General features: G+C 50.7%; 13 protein-coding genes across 13 annotated transcripts; 6 read left to right on the forward strand and 7 right to left on the reverse strand.

The window, feature by feature from the left end:
- Positions 1–80: 80 nt before the first annotated feature.
- On the forward strand, positions 81–628 carry N7443_008727 (uncharacterized protein; the record flags this gene model as incomplete). The annotated part of the gene is made up of 4 exons (XM_056888783.1): positions 81–93; positions 169–375; positions 428–559; positions 612–628. 4 exons carry the CDS (start codon positions 81–83, stop codon positions 626–628), a joined length of 369 nt encoding a protein of 122 aa, XP_056738085.1.
- A 298-nt stretch (positions 629–926) lies between these two features.
- On the reverse strand, positions 927–1,966 carry N7443_008728 (DUF2011 domain-containing protein; the record flags this gene model as incomplete). Its single annotated transcript, XM_056888784.1, has 3 exons — positions 927–1,277; positions 1,351–1,885; positions 1,941–1,966. 3 exons carry the CDS (start codon positions 1,964–1,966, stop codon positions 927–929), a joined length of 912 nt encoding a protein of 303 aa, XP_056738086.1.
- A 371-nt stretch (positions 1,967–2,337) lies between these two features.
- On the forward strand, positions 2,338–3,056 carry N7443_008729 (LAMTOR1/MEH1 family protein; the record flags this gene model as incomplete). The annotated part of the gene is made up of 3 exons (XM_056888785.1): positions 2,338–2,388; positions 2,514–2,665; positions 2,735–3,056. The coding sequence occupies 3 exons, from the start codon at positions 2,338–2,340 to the stop codon at positions 3,054–3,056; spliced, it is 525 nt and encodes a 174-aa protein (XP_056738087.1).
- Positions 3,057–3,660: 604 nt separating this feature from the next.
- On the reverse strand, positions 3,661–4,753 carry N7443_008730 (DODA-type extradiol aromatic ring-opening family dioxygenase; the record flags this gene model as incomplete). The annotated part of the gene is made up of 4 exons (XM_056888786.1): positions 3,661–3,991; positions 4,051–4,179; positions 4,247–4,637; positions 4,705–4,753. The coding sequence occupies 4 exons, from the start codon at positions 4,751–4,753 to the stop codon at positions 3,661–3,663; spliced, it is 900 nt and encodes a 299-aa protein (XP_056738088.1).
- A 790-nt stretch (positions 4,754–5,543) lies between these two features.
- On the reverse strand, positions 5,544–6,651 carry N7443_008731 (E2 ubiquitin-conjugating protein UBC8; the record flags this gene model as incomplete). Its single annotated transcript, XM_056888787.1, has 6 exons — positions 5,544–5,680; positions 5,740–5,921; positions 5,974–6,088; positions 6,142–6,245; positions 6,347–6,471; positions 6,619–6,651. The coding sequence occupies 6 exons, from the start codon at positions 6,649–6,651 to the stop codon at positions 5,544–5,546; spliced, it is 696 nt and encodes a 231-aa protein (XP_056738089.1).
- Positions 6,652–7,082: 431 nt separating this feature from the next.
- On the forward strand, positions 7,083–7,643 carry N7443_008732 (transcription factor domain-containing protein; the record flags this gene model as incomplete). The annotated part of the gene is made up of 1 exon (XM_056888788.1): positions 7,083–7,643. The coding sequence occupies one exon, from the start codon at positions 7,083–7,085 to the stop codon at positions 7,641–7,643; it is 561 nt and encodes a 186-aa protein (XP_056738090.1).
- Positions 7,644–7,821: 178 nt separating this feature from the next.
- N7443_008733 (ubiquitin-like protein ATG12) lies at positions 7,822–8,527 on the forward strand (the record flags this gene model as incomplete). Its single annotated transcript, XM_056888789.1, has 3 exons — positions 7,822–8,089; positions 8,219–8,418; positions 8,468–8,527. The coding sequence occupies 3 exons, from the start codon at positions 7,822–7,824 to the stop codon at positions 8,525–8,527; spliced, it is 528 nt and encodes a 175-aa protein (XP_056738091.1).
- A 97-nt stretch (positions 8,528–8,624) lies between these two features.
- Positions 8,625–9,727, reverse strand: N7443_008734 (3-methyl-2-oxobutanoate hydroxymethyltransferase ECM31; the record flags this gene model as incomplete). The annotated part of the gene is made up of 2 exons (XM_056888790.1): positions 8,625–9,245; positions 9,293–9,727. 2 exons carry the CDS (start codon positions 9,725–9,727, stop codon positions 8,625–8,627), a joined length of 1,056 nt encoding a protein of 351 aa, XP_056738092.1.
- Positions 9,728–11,554: 1,827 nt separating this feature from the next.
- N7443_008735 (protein serine/threonine kinase activating protein nimO) lies at positions 11,555–13,654 on the reverse strand (the record flags this gene model as incomplete). Its single annotated transcript, XM_056888791.1, has 3 exons — positions 11,555–11,674; positions 11,727–13,034; positions 13,145–13,654. The coding sequence occupies 3 exons, from the start codon at positions 13,652–13,654 to the stop codon at positions 11,555–11,557; spliced, it is 1,938 nt and encodes a 645-aa protein (XP_056738093.1).
- Positions 13,655–14,268: 614 nt separating this feature from the next.
- On the reverse strand, positions 14,269–16,256 carry N7443_008736 (aminopeptidase P family protein; the record flags this gene model as incomplete). The annotated part of the gene is made up of 9 exons (XM_056888792.1): positions 14,269–14,298; positions 14,351–14,477; positions 14,529–14,920; positions 14,970–15,003; positions 15,058–15,101; positions 15,152–15,544; positions 15,605–15,765; positions 15,837–16,001; positions 16,064–16,256. 9 exons carry the CDS (start codon positions 16,254–16,256, stop codon positions 14,269–14,271), a joined length of 1,539 nt encoding a protein of 512 aa, XP_056738094.1.
- Positions 16,257–16,670: 414 nt separating this feature from the next.
- N7443_008737 (pyridoxamine 5'-phosphate oxidase family protein) lies at positions 16,671–17,523 on the forward strand (the record flags this gene model as incomplete). The annotated part of the gene is made up of 2 exons (XM_056888793.1): positions 16,671–16,734; positions 16,787–17,523. 2 exons carry the CDS (start codon positions 16,671–16,673, stop codon positions 17,521–17,523), a joined length of 801 nt encoding a protein of 266 aa, XP_056738095.1.
- A 130-nt stretch (positions 17,524–17,653) lies between these two features.
- On the reverse strand, positions 17,654–19,584 carry N7443_008738 (GMC family oxidoreductase; the record flags this gene model as incomplete). Its single annotated transcript, XM_056888794.1, has 3 exons — positions 17,654–17,892; positions 17,953–19,167; positions 19,260–19,584. Coding segments are annotated over 3 exons (1,779 nt in total), but the record flags the coding sequence as incomplete, so codon positions are not given.
- A 1,180-nt stretch (positions 19,585–20,764) lies between these two features.
- On the forward strand, positions 20,765–21,755 carry N7443_008739 (SIR2 family NAD-dependent protein deacylase; the record flags this gene model as incomplete). The annotated part of the gene is made up of 2 exons (XM_056888795.1): positions 20,765–21,110; positions 21,172–21,755. The coding sequence occupies 2 exons, from the start codon at positions 20,765–20,767 to the stop codon at positions 21,753–21,755; spliced, it is 930 nt and encodes a 309-aa protein (XP_056738097.1).
- Positions 21,756–22,269: the final 514 nt, after the last annotated feature.

The following is a 22,269-nucleotide window of genomic DNA, read 5'->3' on the forward strand; positions in this document are numbered from 1 at the left end:
CAATTCCTTTCACTTCTTCTACACTTATTGATATCACCAACAACCTCGCTCTCGTTCTTGTTCACTCAATAAATATCATCATGCCCGGTGTTCGTAAGTTTCCTACTTTCACCCCCTTTTTTGTTTGATCTTGTTCTTTCTTTCGTGCGCCACACTGACACCCCGCAGCCCCCGACGCGTTTGCCCAGATGAAGAAGGGCCTCAAGGCCATCTTCCGCCGCAAGAAGGAGAAGAAGAAGGAGAAGGCCGAATCCAAACCCGAGGAGACTCCCGCTACCCCCGAGACTCCAGCTGCGACCGCCACTGCTGCCGCGCCTGCTGCGGAGCCAGCTCCAGCGCCGGCTCCGGCTCCGGCTCCTGCCCAGGAGTCCACTGGTAAGCAACGCCGAGTGTAATTCAAGGACCAACAACTAAGCCATCATTCCAGAAGCCACGGAGCCCTCCGAGGTCAAGACTGAGGGGCTTACTGCTCCCGCCGAGGCCACCGAGCCCAAGGTCGAGGCTCCCAAGCCGGAAACTCCTGTGACCGCCGATTTGCCGGCTGTCGCAGCCAAGACTGGTGCGTGATGTGATGTGTCTAAAATCCAGAGATCTATACTGACTAAGAACAGAAGAGCCGACCAAATGAGGTGCACATACGGTGTTTCTAGGGTGTATCAGCATTCTCTCTTTCTTTCTCCTGGCGCGTCTTCGGAGGCCGCCACACATACCCCCGAACCAGCTACCATCCCTTTGTCTCTTTCTTTGCGTTAAATTCTTCTATTTGAGGTACCATGGTACTCTACATGTGATTAATAATACCCCGTCGCACTGGGCTATCGCCGCGCATTCGCCAATCAACTCATTTTCGTTTCTGGAGCTTTCTGAATCATTAGGGTATCATGGATTGGATTGGATATTCGCTGCAACCACTATAGACATGCTTCTCACTCATCTGACCCAGATGAATCACCGTCTGCATCTACCATGGAAATATCTTCACCGTTGGCTGCTGCTTTCGCGGCCTTCTCTTCGCGCGCCTTCTGTCTGCGCTTGAGCTTACGTTCGCGGTTCTTGCGGGTGCGCTTCTCTGCTTCGTTCTCTAGAGTTTTCTTGGCTGCTTCTACCTTCTTGCGCAGTTGGACACGACGCTTCTTGCCGGGCTTCTTGCGTGTCAATGGCGATTTCGTTGAAGGCGCGCCTTCAACCACGTAAATTGGGATGTCTGTGGATTTGGGAGGGAGCTTAGTTTGGTGCCGCTTGAGACGGGTAACTCGCCAAGGAAGGTGACATCCAGGCTGTGATTTTGTTAGCAGGTTTACAATGCTGGAACCCCCGATTGTTGGGTAGGGGGGTCTTGATATGGCTTACCCAGGGTTGGGATTTGGCCCATGTTGTGATATGCTCTCCGCTCACGGCCATCTCTTCGAATTGCCGCCTCCTTTCCACTTCATTTTCTTCCTCGATATCTTTGAGACCATACAGTGACGGGGCGGAGAAGTAATACTGCCAGCCACGGAAAGCCTTGACGAAGCGGCCCTCGGAGGGGTTTGCGGGTGAGGGGGACCGCAATCGAATGCGCAATTTCTGGGTACCGCCGGTTTGTATATTGCCTTCTGTGCCCTTGTCCGTTGTAAATTTATCTTCTGTTTCGGCTTTTGTAGTTGTATCCTTGGCTTTAGCGGGTGCACTGAACAGGCGGAACTCGAACTCCTGCTCTTCGTCCTCGGCGGCGGCGGCGGGCTGGTGGGGCTCCTTCGTCTCTTGTGGAGTAATAGTGGTTCCAAGTAAAGCATCGAGATTGAGCAATTGACCGAGTCTGGCTTGGGCATCTTGGATGGCGGACTCGTCGACCGGGGACGGAGAGCGGGATGAGGCCGGCGACTGGACTTCATCGCGGCGAACGCTAGAAGATTGGTTTAGGGACTATCATCATGCCATGAGAACGATGTGGAACATACCGTTTCGCATTCGGTAAGTCAAACATGGTAGGTAAGTGTGTGCAACTCAAGTCAACGAAGAGTCGTTGACAAGTGGACGAAAAAGTTGCAGTGCTAACTCCACGCAGCGGCCACGCACCATCTTATCATCGCCCGATGACATCGCACGGACTCTCCTTCCCAGCCTCACTCGAACTTCTCCTCGAACGTCTCCTCGAACTTGCGCTATTTTGCCATTTCTGTCATCCGTTCTGCACCCACACTCCTTACCCCCCACCTTTAGCGTCAGTCGTCGCACTTCCATCAAAGTTTGCCCTTACTTTGAGGGGGAATGGTCCCACCTCTACATCGATAATTGGGGTGTTTAATCCCTCGTGCCCATTCGCATCGTGCGCCATTATACCACAACCCCTTATAAATGGGTGTCTGTGCTTCATGCCTGGGTGGCAACCGCCACGAATCTCCCGAGGTGAGTTGAGTCCTGCCTCGACAGCCCAGCTGGACGCTATGTTATTCAATGCGCATTACCGGGGTCTCATGCGCGTTGCGTGGAACGTATGTCGGATACAGCGATATTCTAACAAGTCTTTTCAGCCTGAATCTTCGCGACTTCTCGAAGATGACCCCTACCAGGCGGGATACGGCTACGGAGCTCTCAACCATGCTCAGCAGGCCAACCAGCCGGATCCGGAATACGTGAGGCGAGAGCGGGAGGCTCTGGATGCTATCTGTCAACGGACTTCTGAGTGAGTACTCCGAACTAACCCATCTTTGACTTTAACGGGGAATGTCTTTGCTAACTTCCTTTTGTGTAGCTCCGTCATTGACATTTGGTCCCTCCAACCACAACCTCACCTGCAACCCCAGGCAACCCTCCACGGCCCGACCTCCGCATCTGCATCTCCAACCCCCGAAGAGGGTTCACAGCTCACTGTATCTGCCGATAATATTTCTCAACGGAGTCGTCCTTCATCCGGCGGCACTGTTCCAAAACATTGGGGCGAGGTCGTCGTCAACCCAAGCAAGAAGCGCTCCCGCCAAGATTTAACCACCGGCAACGATTCGGCCCGCGATGTCCGCGATGTCCGTGATGTTCGTGATGTCCGCGATGTCTTCGGTGTGCTCAAGGTCAATTAAAAACTGATATTTAATGCGAACCACGCTTTCGCATGACCAGGATAAACATGAAGGGATTCGGGGAATCGATTTTTCCTAGTGCGCCGTTGTACTTTTGACTCTCTTTGTTTTGGTGGTGCTTTTTTTTTTTTTTCTTGCATGGATCGCCGGTCGACTGCTCGCACATACATAGCCACTCACTTGCCTTCCTTTTGGTCTGATAATACCCATGGTGCCGGTTCTCTATCATCAGATCTCTTTCCTTTCAATTGTTGAAATTTGTTGGTAGCGTTTTCGATGAGGCCAGATAGTAAAGAGCTGCTCTCATATTTTCCAACGTTTTCCTAGGTGTGTCCTTTTTGTATTTTTGGTGCGTCTTTTGTCCTGATCTATAGTTTGGATTTACTCCATACATGCAACCATCTCCATATACCTCTTTGGTCTTCAGGTAGAGCTTGAATATTCACTCCATGGCAAACTATGGAACATAGTATACTACCGAGATAAATCTGTCTTATGGGCAGTACAGGGAGGTAGGGCACTGGGTGCTTGTGGTGTGAATAATAGCATGGACATGAACGATTTGCCTTTAGGGATAATTGACAAAACTTGAGCCGTCATGAAATCACCCCAGCCGGAAAGTGTAATACGACTGCCCAATTATACACTGATCTTGATTCCAGACCTTCCACTCCTTGCGGTTCAGACTCAGCCCAACGCCTAGCGTCATGTACAAGGGTAACACATGCTCCGCAGTTGGATGAGCGTCAATCCAATCATCCCGTTTCTGTAACGTCAGAAACTCAACATTCCTTTGCTGCAGAGTTGGGGCCCGCAGAGCTTTACCTGCAGCTGCTTCGAACGATTTGGCAACAGCGGTGTCAGAGGTTCCCAGTCGAGTCGCCCTTAGGTTATGACATAACATTCCCGACCCGATGAAAAGAATACGCCCATCACTAAGCCTCGTCAGTTGTCGTCTTGACTTGCAAAATACAGATAGGAGCGTATATCATACAGAGACGAAAGAGCTTCGCCAAGTTGAATATGAGCCTCTAGATCATCCCCAGCGTACGTCGATATCTGCAAGATTGGGACATCTAGCTCGTCCTCTCCATCCGGAAACATGAGTTTGAAAGGAACCCATCTAACAGAAGTTAAATAGTTGGTCTCAGCCATTTGTCACACCTCAGCGTAAAGACGGATATGCTTACATTCCGTGATCTAAATCGCGTTCAACGCCCACGGCCTTGATGCCCTTGGCCTGCAGATGCTGCAGCACTTGCTCACCCAGTGCCCGAGAGGACTGATGACAGTAATCGTAGTCAAATACGTGGGGAAATGTTGTGCGCCAAGATGGACCGATATCGTGCCATACTTTAGTTGGTTCTTTGAGGTTGACTAGCAACAGGATATTCGTCAGCATTTGCCTTGGGATATTACATAGCGCTTGAGGCCAACCTTGAATGAAATCATTGTCACTTTGAAATTCACCACATGTGCAGACGATTGCCGTAGGGTTTAAGGCCTTGATCTCCTTACCAAGCTCGCGCAGACCCTGTCGCACGAGCTCATGCTGAGGCTTGAACATGATGCTGACCCCACCTAGGCAAAAGATGATTAGCGTTCTGATTAAAGGCTACATCTAGAATGCTTTCGATGGGAACTGCACCATGGCCAATAAAATAAGTCGGCAGTCTTTCTTCAAAGGTGATATCCATTGTGAAGTTCTGGGGAGGTGTTTTGGGATATGAACAGACAACGCAGTGGACCGGACGGGCCTTTTATGTAGCCTTGTGTTTCATACTTAGCCAGCCCCGCTGCCAACAAAGTGGCTCATGGTTGGTACATTTCTCATACTAGCCTACTTTTTCGCTATACCTGGATGGTTCTGGATATAACATTTGCCGATGGTTCTATTTCATTGGATAGCACAGAGGCATTATGTGGGGTCGTCTCGCCTTCAATCCTTGGACGGGTTGCTGTTGAAAGAGCCGGCGTGATCCTATGAAGGGATCATGATGGGCGAATAGTTCATGAAGCGCGGTCGGGTCACCTTTACGATGCTTCAAATGTTTCCAGGTCAGTGTTTCGTTTTAGTCTCTATTTTGTTCTAATGATCAGTTCTTCGTACGACATTGTAGAGCCTTGGTAAAGACTTCTGCTATTCTGAGGCCCAAACACTAGCATTCTTTAATTGGATTAGACTCAAAAAGCAACATTCCACCAGGAAGTAATCGGACGGAACCGAAATATCAGCACCAGTCCACTAGTTCATCAGCCTCACCAGTATGATCCATCCCTGACTCCACCCATAAGCATAACAATGCCGAGCTGCACCACAACCCGAAAAAGAAGAGTGGGGAAATAAAGAAACTCCATGATGTGATGAATGAAACGCCCGCTGATCGTGCTCCCATGAGCAACAAAGGTATAAGAACTACTTGGGGAATGCAATATGTCCGTGCAGATTCGAGGGGACCAGACTACTGGCTGCAGACGAGTCGTTGTTTAGACATCGTCCATTGCGCCGGCGGGCTCTTCGCCACCGGAATCGTAGCTGCCCGCTGAGCTGAGCTCGTCCTCGGACTCGGTATCCTCGCCTGCTTCATCAACTGCTTCCTTGCTAGCGTACTTGGCGACGTATTCTGTAGCCGGTGGTTAGCGGGGACATAGAACAACGAATTTGGCAGAGTAAGCCACGTACCCTTCACCTTCGCCTCGTAGCCCTTGGGTTCCCGCATCATCAATGCCGCAGCTTCGCCGTTGAGAGGATCGGAGGGGTTAGGGTAGCGGAGTAGTTGAGGCAAGAAGACTTCGAAGATGTTGATCATGTCATACATGGGCGACCATGTTTGGTTGATGACATCGAGACAAACGGAGCCGGACCTAATTAATATGATGAGTAGTGATTCGGTGATATCTGGAAAATCCGACTCACAGCTCGTCGATATTGGGATGGAAGATGCGGTTGACAAATCCTATGCTGGGGCTCTTGTATGGGTACTGATCGGGCAATTCGACGTGGATCTTCCAATGGCCACCTTGGAATGGTGCTAAGAGACGGTTAACATGACGTGATATCGGTTGATGATGAGCAACAACGTACTCTCTTCGGGACCCTTGAAGCGCACATAGAATTCTTGCCTGCGATATCGGGAAATTGTGTTAGAGCTGCGCCAGAGAGCTTGCCGCGAAGACTTGGTACATACACTATTGTTCAGTTAGCATTTGAGCAAGTTGTCCGTGATGGAGCAGAGTCCTTACTGTTGTCATTCACCAAAGTCACTTCATAATCACTCATGAGCCTATACCCTATCATCAGACATGTTCCAACAATCAAACATCGTGGGTCGAGTTCATAATCTCGGGTGCCGTGTGGGGGGGGGGGGGGGGTGATCAAGTTGGGAAAGAGGAGGGGGGTCGGCGGGCATACATCCTAGAAAGAAGGTTAGCAAAAGAGGAGCTTGACAAGCTCAGTAAGAATTCAAAGCGTACTTCATGACCTATGCAAACAACAAAATCTCGGTATTAGCATTTGCTGGGACCCGGGTGCCTTATCGGAGCTAGCTGAGGGGTAACGCACATCTGTCTCGATTCTCCGCTTAGGGCTGGACATGTTTGCTGTTTGTCACCGGTGTGTGCTTGTTGTGCGGACAGGATGGTTCTTCGTGCTAGAGCTGGTAGCTCACGAATCGGAGGCGGTATCGTAGAATGAGGTCACCGGGCGAGAGATTACCCCCAGATCGGGGGCGGGGAAGTAATGAAGCGGGGCAGAAGGTCGGTGAAAGGCCGACACAGTAAGTATATGGTGGGAATGATATATCGATGGCTGGGCTGTAAAGCAGAGTAGCAAGTAATAAGATCACGGAAAAGGACAGTAAAGGAAAGGAAGGAAGAGGGGGATCTCGAGTGGTGATATGATGGCTGGATGACTCAGCGCTCGAAGGCGGATCGGATCCATGGAACTCGCTGTTTCGATGGTTTCTTTCCTTACAAAAAGTATACAAAGCACTCAATTTTGGGTCTCAGTCTTGAGTCCTTTACTAAATGCTACCCTTTCCTCCACCTGATGCTGGGCCCAAGCAGGTCCGCGCCTACGTGGTCCAACTACTCACAACCCGACACGACGCCGACCTCGACTTCGCCGAAAGCATTGCCGATCTCTGGCAGTTGGGCCGCGGAGTGGACTTTCGATCTGCGATCAATATAGGCGCAGTCCTCGACGTTCAGAACGTTTTTGGAGATTCGGTTGGCCCATTTCTCTATAGAAGTGCCCGTGAAGAGTTTATTGCGGACTATCGTTGTTCTTTGACGGGCCTTGCTACCTCATGGGCTCTGAAAGCTGCTCTGGTTCTCGGGCTCCTCCTTGTTGTCCGCGGCATTCGCCAACCCTCTGAGAAAAAGGTTCAGGCTTTCATTGAGGCCGGTTTTGTAGTGGGGATATCTGCATTCATTATTGGCCTGATCGACATGTTTCACGTTATCTCTGGCGGAGCAGCCACATTAGGCGCATGCGGAATTGTTATAGTTGGGATTTCATCGTTACTTGCTATTGCCCGAGCTCAGGAGCGGCAAATTCAAGATTACCAGAAGACGAAGGAAAAATAGAGATATGAATATAGAAGGAATGAATGTACAGTGCCGGGTGGATTAACGCGGATAGACGCAAGTCAGCCATGGTTCCGCGCTCCTTTCCCACCCGACTTTCTCCAACTACTCATCCACCCAACCTACCAACAAGATCGGGTCCAGCCAGGAGTACGCTTCAGGTTTCAAATATTTGGCCATGGACCCTTCATCGCTCCCAGAGCACTCTGCGCGAGACTCCCCCATCAACCCGGCCGGGTCGAGCACTCTCCCACAGCGTCCCAGCCCTGGCCGCCAAAGCCAACGGACAGAGTCGGACTCTCCAAGCAGGGGAGATGGGCCGATACCTGACGATAACCATGGTGCCGACTTACCAATGAACATGAGTGCCTCCGTGATGCTGACAGGCCTGCCCCGCGATGCGCATCAGGCGTTGGCTGACGTGGAAGCTATCGATGCTGGCAAAGGTACGTCTAGCTGCAGCCTCGTCTCATTTTGCCATAATTTCCCCTTCATATCATCGGCGCATATTAATTTTGCACAATAATCAAATTTCGGGCTTGCTTCTATCGACGAGTCAACTAACGCTTCTGCAGTCACTGTGCGCTTCCAACCGCTGCCATCCGCCCCGATACTCAAGAATCGGGTGTTCAAGATCAGCGCGTCGCAGAAGTTCGAAACCGTGGTCAAATTCCTTCGAAAGAAGCTGGACTGTAAAGATACGGATTCAGTCTTTTGCTACGTAAATAGTGTATTCGCCCCAGGCCTGGACGAGGGCGTAGGTGGATTATGGCGAGTACGTCACATCCTCCAATCTAACGGGACTTTACTCATCACATATGCAGTGCTTCAAAACAGATGATCAATTGATTGTCGCTTACTCAATGACGCCGGCGTTCGGTTGAGCAAGTGGCATCGCTGCCAAACACGAACAGATGAATGAGCTTGTGTACAGCAGAGGGCTTGATACAAAAACATGATGATAGGGCATTATATAAATCGTTACTTGCGATCCATCTCCTCAACCGCCTTCTCAAATTCCGCTAGCTCCTCCTTCGAAATCGGATAGGTGTATTCTTTCGAAGGGAAAGCGCGGCTTTTGACTTCGTCGCGGTATTGCGTGATCCCGCGGGCCGCTTCACTCCAAACATCGGCGTACTGCTTGACGAATTTTGGCACGAACCGACCGGGCTCAAAGTTGCCGGTCATGTCAATCTGGACAAGCACTTGGCCGGAGCAACCGTTGCCGGCGCCGATGCCTATCGTGGGAACCTTGAGTTTCGAGGTGATCAAGGTTGCAACCTCCGAGGGCATTGCCTCAAGAACGAACATGAAGACACCAGCTTCTTGCATAACCATAGCGTCCTGCAGAAGCTGCAACGCACCCTTGCATGTCTTGCCCTGGACTCGGAAACCACCGAGCGCATTCTGCCGTTGGGGTGTGAGGCCAATATGGCCAACGACCGGAATTCCAGCCTGAGTAATGCGCTTGATAGTCGGGCCCAACTCCTCACCACCTTCAATCTTCACTGCATGAACATGGCCCTCCTTGACAAGACGAATGGACGACTGCACGGCTTGCTCTGAGCTCACCTCATATGACCCCATGGGCAGATCACCAACCTACACACGTCAATGCAACGCCCTCAAAGCACGACTGGAAAACTTACAATAAACGAGCTCTTCGCACCACGGGCCACACTCCGACAATGCAAAATCATTTCCTCCATAACCATCTCGGTTGTGTTCTCCAGCCCCATCGCCACCATCCCCAAACTATCCCCAACCAGCACGACATCAACTCCCGCCGCCTCGGCAACATGAGAACTAGGGAAATCATGCGCCGTGATCATAGCAATCGGCTCCCCCTTCTTATACAAGTTCTTTAACGTCTGCATGGTAACCTTCTTGCGAGTATTGGTAGACGGTTCGGGCGAGTGATACGAGCTGTGTCGGACCTGGGAGAGCGGGGTAGAGGGCAAGATGGATCGAGAATCAAGAAGGCATCGAAGCTGTCGAGGCGGAGCACGCATCGCAGTCGTACTAAGAACCGAGGGAGCAGTCAAGACAGCCCGCGAAAGCGGCCGCAGAGCTGAATTCGCCATGACGTTGTGATATCGTTCGGAGGGCCGGAGGGGCACGGAGTAGCTATTAAAGCTTTGAATGGATTTCAGGTAAAAGCCCTTTCGGTGCAATTCCCGAGTAAAAGCGAGTCGTTGGTGTAGTTGGCGGAGGATTTGCGAGGAGCTGCAATGTTGCGGGGATGACCTCAACGGCCGAGGCAAATCGGCAGCACGAAAGCTGAGAACTGGAAGCTGAAAGCTCAAAAGAAAATCTGATGAGAATGCAGCTTTCTCGGCGATGCGGCACAGTTCTTATATTCGACAGAACTCGTTATGTTTCCTTCTGTCCGGGTGTTCGTGCTGGGTTATGCGGCGTAGACGGGAGCATCTCCGGGAAAAAAAAAGTGACAGGGGCGCCGTTGAAGCATCGCCGAGCAGCTTGGTCAGGTGCTCGGTTGTTCTCGGCTCTGGGACCACGCCGTTGGTTTTACGACATTTGTATGGTAATTTCTGTTTTCTAATCGCGCACAGTAGCGACTAGACTATTTCTTCTTATTTTGAACTATAGCCTCGTACTGGTGCTGGTGGAATTGACGCTGGTGTAGCAGACTCACCGCCTCCCGATTGCGCCGAGGCTCCTGCCGTTTTGGGTTAGTGCGGAGGGGTATAGACTGTGTACACAATTGTGCCTGCCGATTCATGTACAATGGAAGTGATGAGGTATACACGGTAGGTGAAAGCTTTTCTTGGAGAACCTCCACCCTTAGTTCTTAGCCTAAGAGGGTCTCCTTAGCCGCCAGAAGGGCAAAATCGGCATGCCCGGGAGGTTACTTGCAGATTATTACCCCAATAGAGATTGAAAAGGTCGACTAGAAACACCGTGAGGTGGAGGAACAATATAATAAGACGTCTAGGCTACTCACTGGTCCTCCTACACTCCATTGTCGAGCTCATCCGGTTCCTACATGTGTCTAGAACAGCTCCACAACATGCAAGGTACACTCAATGACCCTCAAACCGGGCACTGACTCAAACCAAACCCCACCGACGATCCCCTGAACACCGACATACACTAACCAGGAAGCAAAAGCACTGGATGATCGAGTTCATTGGGTAATACTGCAGTCAAAAGAAAATCGGAGATAAAAGTCCGCCACCGGCGCCCGGGTATCGCCCTCCACTGGGAAAAAGGACACCGCCGGATGAAACACGACAGGATAAGAAACAACTAGATAAACGAAACAATTAGGCCCGTAGGCTTCGTTGACAGATGTGATCATGTAAGAAGAATCAATGCACTGGCATTCCGCCTTCCATGCTTCGCGATTACAAACATCCGTATACCACATGCCATGCCTTGTGCTTGTGTCGGATGGCGATCCGACACAAGCAGGCAAGTTCCACCACCTGGCCGTTAGAAAAAGAAAAATTGGTGAGGTCATTAGCCGGGTCTCGGCTACCATTGCAGTGACGTAGACGTACGTTTCCGCAGTTTTGATGCAAAAGGTTGGGTAAGAAATACAAGGTAGAAGAGAAGTGAAGTGGTAGAAAAGGTCGTAACGAGTGGACAACCTCCGCCCAAGGGAGGTCAGAGCAGGAAGCAATAGAAATGCAGTGCTGTCGATTGCGTAGTGCTGATGCGAGGCGAAAATAGAAACTCCACAGTATGCGTATGTGTCGATGCCGGGGTATGTGTATGCAAGCCATCACTTCCAAGGGCATGGCACCGTCACCGGAGAAAAAGAAATATATAGGAAGCTCAGAAGAGAGAGAAAAGGAAGATAAAACCTGACAGAAGCCATTTGTGGGGGGCAGTCGAAAGAAGCTGAAATCTGAAACTCAATGCCGAATCATTGCGGTATCTCCAAATCACTCGTTAAATTCGTACTCTTCCTTCAAAGGCCGTTGAATCTCAAACAGCAGGGCATCAAGTTCGGCCCAATTAGCCGTGTTCTGGGCGAAGCGGCGATGCTTTCGAGTCAAGGTGTGCTGTGAATTCTTTGTTAGCAAATGTCAACTTTAGAGATGGAAAAAAACAAACCTCTTCAAAGTCATCGAACTTATCACGGCAGTTCTCGCAGTAGCCAGGTTTTGGGTCTCGCCGTCGCTCTGGCTTCTTCTGCTCGCTGTCCTGATCTTCGTCCCGACGACGCTTCGTGCCAGCAGCTTCTGCTTGGTTTCCACTGCCCTCCTGAGAGCGGCGATTATTTTCAAGACCGGTGGGTTTAGGGAAGATTTGACCCCTAGCAGGGACAGCGGACCCGTTGATAGGACGTTGCGGAGCAGCCATCGATCCAATGCCGCTGCCCTTCTCGAGCACCTTCCTCTTCAAGCCATGGACTTCCTTACTCAGGCCTGCCTTCGCTCCTGGTGCGGCGGCGGTTGATGAGATCATCTGGGACCGGATGGCGGATGTGACATTGGATGGCTGTACTCCAGAGGCGGCAGGCTCACGACCGGCGTAGAAGGGGCCGGTTCGGGGGAAATGAGGAGGAATGAAGCTCTCTGAGCTCTTGCGCTCGTGAGATTCATCAGTCAAAGCCTTCGCTGGGGCCTCATATTGGTTGGGCTGTTGCTCTTCGGACCGCTTGGGCTTGTGAAGCTCGGTCACCAATTTGGTGTCGATGGCCCGCTCGGCGGCAGCAGCAGATGGTTTGGTGCGATCGTCCATGTTCTGAAGAGCCGATTTCTTCTCTTTCTGGATCTGGCGCATGCGGTGACGGTCGAAATCCTTGCGGCTCGGAGGCTCATCGAGGAATGGACACTTGCCTAGAGGCGCACTTCGGAACTGTGGCCAGACTCCATCCTGGCGTCTGGTAACCTTGGAGTACTCTCGGACCATGACCGGCTTGGTCTTCTCATTCATGTCGTGAATGTAGACGAAAGGTCCCTTGAACATGAGCAGCTCCATCGACGACAACGGATCACGGTCAGAGGGTCCATTCAAAGCCTCTTGACGAAGAACACGCGAGAGATCGTTTTCGCCACGCCCGTTGGCCGTAGCAGCAGCTTTGCTCCGAGAGGCATCGTTCTGACCACCAATGTCATTGTCGTTGATTGTTGTGATCATTCGCTGAAGCTTTTCCAATGCCCAAATTTTCATACCCATCTGCCGAGCTCTCTGCAAGACATCCATGGTGCCTTGATCCCGACGCGGATCATTCTTCAGTGAAGGCTGCAGGTGGGTGTCGCCATTCTTTTCCAGCAAGGAAGGGTTCACGGTTTGCATATTGGCCTCTCCATCGGTTCCAGGTGCCGCCTCCTCGGTCGGGCTAGTAGAGGCTTCCGGGGGAATAGGACGCGAAGTAACGACGTGAGTAACCAGACGAGAGAAGAACTTTTCCTCACGCTAAGATTCATCGTGTTAGCAAAGATGAAAAGAAGCCGAGCGTGTCTTGCCAACCCAAAAGATGTGGCAATGTTGAATCACGCGAGAAACCCAATTGAGGTAACACTTACAGCTCCAAGAGCAACGACTTGACGAGAGAACTTCCGACGAACATCCTCCGGAATACTGTCAAAGTAGAAAACGAACTGTGGGAATGCCTTGCGGTAGTGCCGTTGCCACTGTCGAATTGTGTCCATGGTGTCTGCGGAAGGCTTCTCGCCTCTGGCCGTCTTCAGCTGCGAGGTGCGATCCTTTTCACGAGCAGCAACTAGCTTCTTTTCGAACGCACTAGGATTGGGATTATTGGACCGTCTCGAGAAGAGCTTCGACTCAGTGCTCTGGTAGGCCGTCGACCGGTTTCGTGAAGGGGACCGAGAATCCTGCTCCGCCGCGTCCATCACCTGCTTCTTGGGCGGAGGCTGGCCGTAGGGAATTTCAAGCTGTCCAGACCGAGCTCGCTTGGCCGGCAGGAGCCCTGCCCGGTGGGGAGAATTGGTTGCATTCGGCACGTTGGCGAGAGGGCGGCGAGTCGACATATTCAGCGAAGTTTGGGGAGAAGGTGGGATGAATACAGCGGCCATAAGGTCTCTGTCCCTCGGGGGTTGAACGCGTAGTTCGGGTCAATGAGAGAGGTCAGCAGTAGAGGGGTATTCGAGGTCGAGCACGCGACGTGATACACGTCTTGCAGGGCTCGGACGAGTTCAAAGGCCGGACATGGTAACACAGAGCACGATGGAGGAGGGCTGATGAGAGTTTCAAAGGAAGGAAAGGAAGGTCAAGGGGGAGTAGTGGGTGGCGAGGGAAGAAGGTCGAGGGTTGAAGGTTGATGGTCGAAGGGCAAAGTCGTGTGGTGGAGCCCTTTGGTAGTTTGTTTTGGCTGCGCCGGGACAACCAAACGGCGTCGCGCGAAGCATGAACATCAACATTGCATTCTTTGCCCGCGCGACGTTCCATTCGCCAACTTCTTTTCTTCCATTTTATTTCTACTTTCTATCCTCGATCAGATGCAAACATTCATCGATTTCACAGATCCTCTTGGGATACTGCCATCCCCAACCACCGCGGATCGGACCAGCCCCCAAACTTTCACTAAAACAAAACTACTGAAACCATGTCACGTCGACTGAAAGATAATAAGAATGTATTGTACACTGGTTTTGGAGGGTATTTGACAACTAATATACACTAACGAGGCCTAAGGACGCAGTGCCTCGATGTCTTCGACCTATTAAAAAAGGTTAGTATGACTCAAAACAAACAGATCATAATCAACATACCTCCTTGACGGCCTCGGGGGTCAGTACGATCGGGTGCTCGTCTCCGACACAGACGCTATCTTCAATACGAATGCCAATGCCACGGAAGTGTGCAGGCCATCGGTCATCGTCGGGAACGTAAATGCCACTGGAAGAAATTAGCTCCTGTCAACCTCAGAAAGTGGGGTCCGGGACGCACGGTTCAATAGTAATACACTGGCCAGCCTTCAGGTTGTACCCTCTGGAATAACCAGGGCAGTCGTGTACATCGAGACCAATATAATGGCCGAGGTGGTGGGGGAAAAGTGTGGAGATGGCCTGGTCACAGTCAGCTACATCTTCTGCGCGTCGAGAAAGGTCGGCTCTTACGTTGCCAGACAGGTCGAATCCAAGCTGCTTCAGCTGGTCTTTCAAATCATTCTCGGCAATGCCGTGCAGCTTGTCCAGGGAGAGGTTTGCATTCTCGCGGCAGAGAGCTAGACAGGACCGGTGGACGTTGAGTACGGCGTTGTATAGATCCCGCTGGGGGTCTGTAAATTTGCCGTTGACCGGCCATGTTCTAGTAATGTCGGAGATGTAGCCTCCAAGCTCCTGTTATTTGTTAGCCTCCGGATCATCAACTCGAGGATGAAGTACTTACACCGCCGCCATCAACAAGAACCAAATCGCCGTCCCTGTGTCAATATTGTAAGCCCTATCATTCGCAAAATACACCAAGCTATACTTACCGGAGAACATCGTCATTCCTCGTGTAGTGAATAGCCAAAGCATTCTAAAATCATTAGTTTGAAGCCCTTGGGGTTGAATTGTAGAAGTGCCTACCTGACCGCCAGCCACAACGGGCACAAAAGCACTGCCATCTGCACCATTCACCTTAAATTGGTACTCTAAGAATGAACATAAGTCCTTCTCCATAGTAAAATTTTGGCGCATTGACTCGGTGAAAGAGCGTCCCGAAGCCTGTCCAAGTCGACGCAAATGTACGACCTCGTTCTCGCTCTTGAAAGCCCTCATCTCGTTGAGAATGTGTTTCAAGGGCTGGACCTTGCGATGATCAACAACCTTCTTCAGCTTCTCCGATGCCACTGTAGGACCGTAAAGATATCGGTGCAGGGTTGATCTGGATGGGTCGAAGCCAGGGATTTCGGAGTAGACCTCGGTGGCCTGGGTGATGATTTTGGGCAAAATTTCTCCAATTCGCTCGATGTTGCCAGTCTAAAACCCGCAGTGTCAGTGTGAAGTTCCTGGAGTTTCCGTCAAAATCATTTCACGCACCTCATCGGCGTTGAAGACGTCTACAGCTGCCCGGGTCCCGGACCGTGCTCCATCCCAGAGCTCCGCCCTGGGGTCCTTTTCCCGTACGTAAAGATGGAAAATATGATTGTCACCGGAGCCATCGTTTGCGATAATCGCCAGGGCATTCGGTTCGTTGAAACCTGCGCGTGGAAGAGTGTATGATCAGCCCACATCCTGGATGGCGTTCCAAACCCGCCAGGCGGGCTCTTACCCGTCAAATAAAAGAAATTAGACTCCTGTCTATACACGTTGAATATTCCCGGTGCGCGGTATTTCACCTCCGACGAGGCCAGAACAGCGATTGCGCCCTTGGGGAGCTTGTTGGCGAGTCGCGAGCGGCGCCGGGCATATTCAAGAGCGGAGACTCCGGGGGTAACTATTCGCGGATCCAAGTTAGCTAGGCAGCTCATCATTCCAATGCGACATCCAACAACATACGTTCACCAGGTTCGAGGAGGTGGGGGTGTGTCTCGTGCAGCGGTTGACCGAACTTGAGCTCCGCGGCGCCGACCGAGGTAGCGAACGCCCTCCGAGGGATTCTGCTTGAGACCAGGCTAGCACGCGACGAAATGATAGATCGACCTGAAAGGCGCAACTGCGCGCCGACTCGGGCGAGAGACCTGCATGCCATGATCGAAAGCCTAAATAACGGTTGATAAAGGCAAATGGATGTTATCGCGAAGTTCAAGAACGGCGTCGGCGGTGTGGGCCAATCACTACTCAAATGTTTCGCATCATAAGCTTATAGCTTACAGTACTTCTGGACTACTACGTCAACTTTTAGCGTCACTTATCCATGCGTTCCAAATTGAACCCCTGACTCATCCGTGCGCAACTGTTTCCTAGCTCGTAAGTCCGTCGTGGCGGCCAATTACACACCGCGGGGAACACTGGCGCGGATGGACCTGCTCAATAAGGTCGGGGACAGCAGGTCTTATCTCGATGTATAGAGTGTAGACGAATAGATATATAAGCTTGCTTCTGTGTTTCTCGATCTTGCATCTTTCATACTTTGACCCATTCATCCTGTGTATGCATATCTACCATGGGACGCACGCTCACCTACCCCAAGCGGACGTCTAACACGGCCAACCGCTACAAGCATCGCGGTATGTTGAGCTTCATAGACTGAGAGCTCATTTACTGACACTAGACCACTAGCTACATATGACTTGGGCCCAATTCACTCAATTATCAACGACTCTCATGTCCTCCATGTATCCTTCAACCCCGGACCCGAGGACCCATTCCCCGCCATCCTCCCAATGATCGGCCAGATGGGCTCATTCGAGTACCCATCAGCAAGCATCGACGAGCCCCTGGAGTGCTACCTACACGGTTACGTGAGCTCGCGGATCATGAATCTAGCCCGCAAGGCCGAAGGAGACGGACTCCCAATCTGCGTTGCAACCAGCAAAATAGACGGTTTGATTCTATCCCTGACACCCAACTCGCACAGCTATAACTACCGCTCTGCTATCCTGCACGGATATGCCACACTCGTCACTGATGAAGCGGAGAAACTCTGGGCTATGGAGTTGATTACCAACTCCGTTCTCACTGATCGTTGGGATAACTCCCGTGTACCACCTGATAAGGCGGAAATGTCTTCCACGGTTATTCTGAAAGTTAAGGTTGTGGATGGGAGTGGGAAAATCCGTGATGGTGGTGTTTCGGACGAGCGTAAGGATACGGATAATGAAGAGATTACGAGTAAGATTTGGACGGGTGTTGTTCCTGTTTGGGAGACGTTTGGGGAGCCTGTTCCTAGTGGCGGTAGTATGATGACTGAGGTTCCTGAGCATATTACTTCTTATATTGCTAAGAAAAATACTCAGAATCGCTCTTTGGCTGAGGATGCGGTCAAGATTCAGCTTCCTCCCGAGGAGCTGCCCTGAAGGTGAAGACGAGACACTGTCTATTCCCGAGCTCGTTTCCTTGTGTGGGTCAATGTTCCATTTCATTATCTTTCAATAAGCTTCGTTGTATTTGACTTCCTCATGTTTAATGAGACATCGTTTTATTTACAGCATTCACCTTCACAGTATTCTCCCTGGGTATATACTTCTTCTTGATCAAATCCGATGCCCTCTCGGCTACAGCGTAAAGAGTGCTTGTCAAATGCCCGCATAGCTGAAATGGCAAGACAGAGGCATCAACGACTCGAACATTCTTGGTACCGTAGACTTTGAGCTCAGGGCTGACAACGCCTCCTTTATCCCGAGGAAGCATGCTTGCGGTACCGACAGGATGGTAATTTGACCGATCTGAAAGACGGTTAGACGGATTCGAATCTCTTAGGAAGGTATGTAGAGAAAAAAACGCACAAGTCGATTTAACCCAACTAATCCATGCGTCCTCCGGTGCATTCTTAGGAACGTGATCCAGGCTTGGCGAAAACTCATCTCCGACAAGGTCACTCAAGGGAGCAGTGACAAAAGTGTTGCGAATGTAGCGAGCCACATCAGCCTGAGAGTTAGAATCTGGTTCAAACATGAAGTAATTTGGGTTGATCGAGGCCGGCTGCATAGCATCTGCAGACTTGATGTGGATACTGCCTCTTGAGAAGGGAAGCAAAGCCCAATATTCACTGGTGAATGAATGTGCGATAGGAAGGTATACAATCTCCGCAAATGGTACTTGTGATTTGAAAATCAAATCGTACTGAAGTTGGAAAGCAGACATAAGGTTGGCTTCCTGGACAGCACCGTTTGAGGCGCTAGCGACAGACTTTGCGTAATCTGCGAGACTGGAGTTGATGGAGGAGGCGACTGCAGAGACGTTCTTTCCGTAAAGCTGGTCTGCTGATGGTAGGGCAGAGAAAGTTGGCGCACCGAGCCAGAATTCTGTTCCTTCGTAGGCGAGACCATTATTTGTCTGATCTTGCAAGTTCTCCCCAACAGAGGAAATGTTGACCTGGACAGGGATGTCGTATTTGTTTAGAATATCTGGGTTTCCAATGCCGGAATGCTCCAGGATAACCGATGATTTGAGGGATCCAGCCGATAAGATGACCTCCTTCGAAGCGTATATGATCTCACCTCCGTCTGGGCCAGTAACCTCAACTCCAATTGCGATAGCTTCGGAGCTAGACGAGTTAGCCCAGATAATCTTGTTTGCGTGAGTATTTGAGATGATCTTCAGGTTAGATCTCCCTTCAATAGGCCAGTAGTAAGCTCTTGCAGCATCATGGCGAACATTCGCTTCTCTGTCGAGGGTATCAGGATGCGCCGTGAGCCCAACCATGTTGCCGCCGTTGACATCGCGATTGTACGGGAGGCCCAGCGTCTGGAAGGTTTCATCCAGAATGGGAAGCATGCTGCTGTTGGTCATCATATTAGGCCAGCCGACTTTCAAAGGGCCATTTTCACCATGATAGCTGATGTAGTAATCGGCACCGCGAGCAATCTGGTCCGGGGTTGGGACCTCGAATCCTTCCGATTTCTTATAGTAAGGTAATAGACTGTTCCAATTCCAACCCTTGTTTCCCACCTGCTCCCAATTGTCAATTTGCACCTTCTGGGCCCGAGTGTATGACATTCCTGCGCGAAATTAGCATTAACATACATTCACCAGCAGACTTTATCGGTAGATATTGAAGGATATGGCTTGCCATTGATAGTGCTTGTGCCACCGATGGCTTTTCCAGCACGCATGATCTGCTTCGTTCCGCCTGCATATTTTTGATCTTCCGTCTGGTAAGCCCAATCGATACTTGACCCAAAACTGAGACCATAACCTTGAACGTTCGTAACATTGCGATTGTTGAGAACCGAGTCTCCGGCTTCGATAACAGCGACAGTAACATCGGCCATTTCTGAAAGTCTGTTAGCAACAACTAACCCACTGGTACCCCCGCCAACAATAACAAAGTCGTATTTTGGGGTTGATCCATCTTGAGTCTTCGCTTCCACCACACAAAACAACAGAGTCGCAAATGCAAGGATCGGCGCGAGCATCCTCGCTTGAAGCGAATGGGGAGAACAGTAGCAATAAGAAGGTCACTCTGTGTGAAAAAATCGAAACGATCTTGAACGAGAAAGTAAATAAATCTCACCTTGGGATACCAGCTCCTGTTATTCAGCGCCCGCCAGGTGCGTTGGCAACAGTTGGAATGTTGGCGTCATTCCTAACCGGCAACACTCGGTTAATAAGTCAAAAGTTGTGAGATTTGCTAAACAGCTCAGATTTCACAGTTATCTAGGTTTGGTCCGGCTTGCTGCTCGGGGTAATGTGATCGGCAAGTGGTTGGCTTTTGCAGCCAACCGAAGCAAGGGTTTGTACGCCAATGTCCCTATCCAACCAAATGACAGTGAGGTGAGTTCCGGGCTTCAATTGCATTCGCATGAAGGGTTATCCAATTAAATTCCAGGATCTCTATTCTCTGGGCGATAACAAGTTTCTTAGATATTATGAGTGCATAGTCCCCTGCTTCGCCGATCTTGAGCTCTTAAAATAGAGAGCTTCGGTAAAAGATGATTATCGCATGTCCACCCATATTGATCCGCAGCATACTATGGTTTGTTGCTCGAAATAGAGATGTCTTAGGGCTAACTCGACTCTTTCGTTGGTTTCCCATGGCCTCAGAGTGTTGACGGTAACTCTCAGAGGAGAGAAAAATATATCAAACCCTCCATCATTTCACTTTTCTCCATCACCTCCGGTGCTGGAGGGCTGTCCCTGAAACACTACCTCAAGCCCACATGTCATGGCTGTAGGTATGGTAGATTAAGCAATTTTAGCATTGAGTGAAAATGTACAGGTAAATGCAATTACCTAAATCAGGAAGCGTGATCACATAGGCTTCAAGGTGGAGTGGGGTATAAAGATCGAGCCGCGAGTGTTCACAGGAAATTCTTGTTTTGAATCTCAATGCTTTGTTAAAAACTGTCGCCACAATGGCGAGTTAACTCTGTTGCTTGGATCCCATGCGGAGCTAGATGAAATAGATTGAATTAAGAGACCTGAGAGTATGTCTGTCAAGAGTATAAGCAAGTTAGTGCCCAAAGTGAGGGAGCCGCAACCCAGATCGGCTGCTCGGGGCCCCACGTTCACCCGCTCCCGCAATACTTCATCCGATAAATATCTCTACTCGCCTTTCACTTTCGCTTTTACTTTTCCAAATTTCCTTCTTTTGACATGGCATCTGTCAGACAGGCTGCTCGCTCCGTTCCGACGGCAGACCTAGAATCCTTTGCCGAATGTCTCAAGGGCAGCCGCCGAATCCTAGCTCTCCTGGGAGCTGGCATCTCCGCAGCTTCGGGCCTTCCCACGTTTCGGGGTGCCGGAGGTCTATGGCGCTCGTTCGATGCCACGGCCCTCGCAACACCGGGGGCGTTTGAGAGAAACCCGGGGCTAGTTTGGCAGTTTTATAGCTACCGCCGACACATGGCACTGCAGGCGCAGCCTAACAAAGCACACTACGCACTGGCAGAACTGTCACGGATGAACAAGGAATTCTTGACAATATCCCAGAACGTTGATGGTACGAAGCACTCGCTACATCTCATATTCTCATCTATTCGCCGCTAACCTCCGATGTTCAGGTCTATCGCCACGTGCAGGTCACCCTGCGGAACAGCTAAAGTTGCTCCACGGCTCACTTTACGACCTGAAATGCACTTCGTTCTACTGCGACTACACGCGAAGCAACGACTTCACCGACCCCATTGTCCCTTCGCTGGACATTCCCAAGAAGGAACTATTCCCGGCCGGTTCCGGAGAGGACAGCTCCGGTGTTGCCAATGAAGTCGACATCTCAGACGTAAGCAATCCGATTCCTGATTTGAAACCCGAGGATCTGCCCAAGTGTCCCAAATGCAACGGTCTACTCCGCCCTGGGGTGGTCTGGTTTGGAGAGGCCCTCCCCAAAGACACCCTAAATTATGTGGACGAGTGGATTGAATCCGGGCCAATCGATTTGATGTTGGTCATTGGCACGAGCTCTCGCGTCTGGCCTGCTGCCGGTTATACGGATATTGCTCGCAATCATGGCGCACGAGTCGCTGTGATAAATATGGATCCAAACGATGTCGCTGGTAGAAATTCGATGAAGGGTGATTGGTTCTTCCAGGGCGATGCTAGCGTGATTGTCCCTGAGATCCTAGAAAGTGTTGTTGGGGAAATATGATCCCCTAGGCGACGCAAAAACACGTATACATGCATAATTTCTGGGATGACTTCAAATAGTAAAGCACATGTCCTAATCACTTTGAACCACAAGGACGGGTTTGAAGATCGCTAGTTCGGAAATATACATTGACTTCAATCTTAGTTGTATCGCCTTTAGGTACCCTGAAAGATGCTGACGGCCTGCAACAGGTTGAAAAGCCAATTTTCCTTGGCTTCGAGGTAATATCTATGAATGTAGTAACCTACAAGGCGCGGTCCTGTTCGTAATTTTTGTTTCCTCGCATGATGAGTGCTTTGATGCCTGAGGCTACAACCGTTGCTAGGGCGAAACCCAAAACAAATTGAAATGTTATCGATAACGCTCGACCCGCGATTCTTCCTCACCTGCCACTTCCCCGCGTCGAAGACTTCAAGGCTTGGTCTTTGATAGTTTGATCCGAGGTAAGTCATGCGTTCGATCTGTATTTCATGCTCGTGCCCTTGTGTCTTGAGCCTTCAAGGCGCAAGAAATG

This window comes from Penicillium atrosanguineum (genome assembly GCF_028827265.1).
Source record: "Penicillium atrosanguineum strain IBT 20685 chromosome Unknown utg000007l_segment0_segment0, whole genome shotgun sequence".
Classification (NCBI taxonomy): Eukaryota; Fungi; Ascomycota; class Eurotiomycetes; order Eurotiales; family Aspergillaceae; genus Penicillium; species Penicillium atrosanguineum.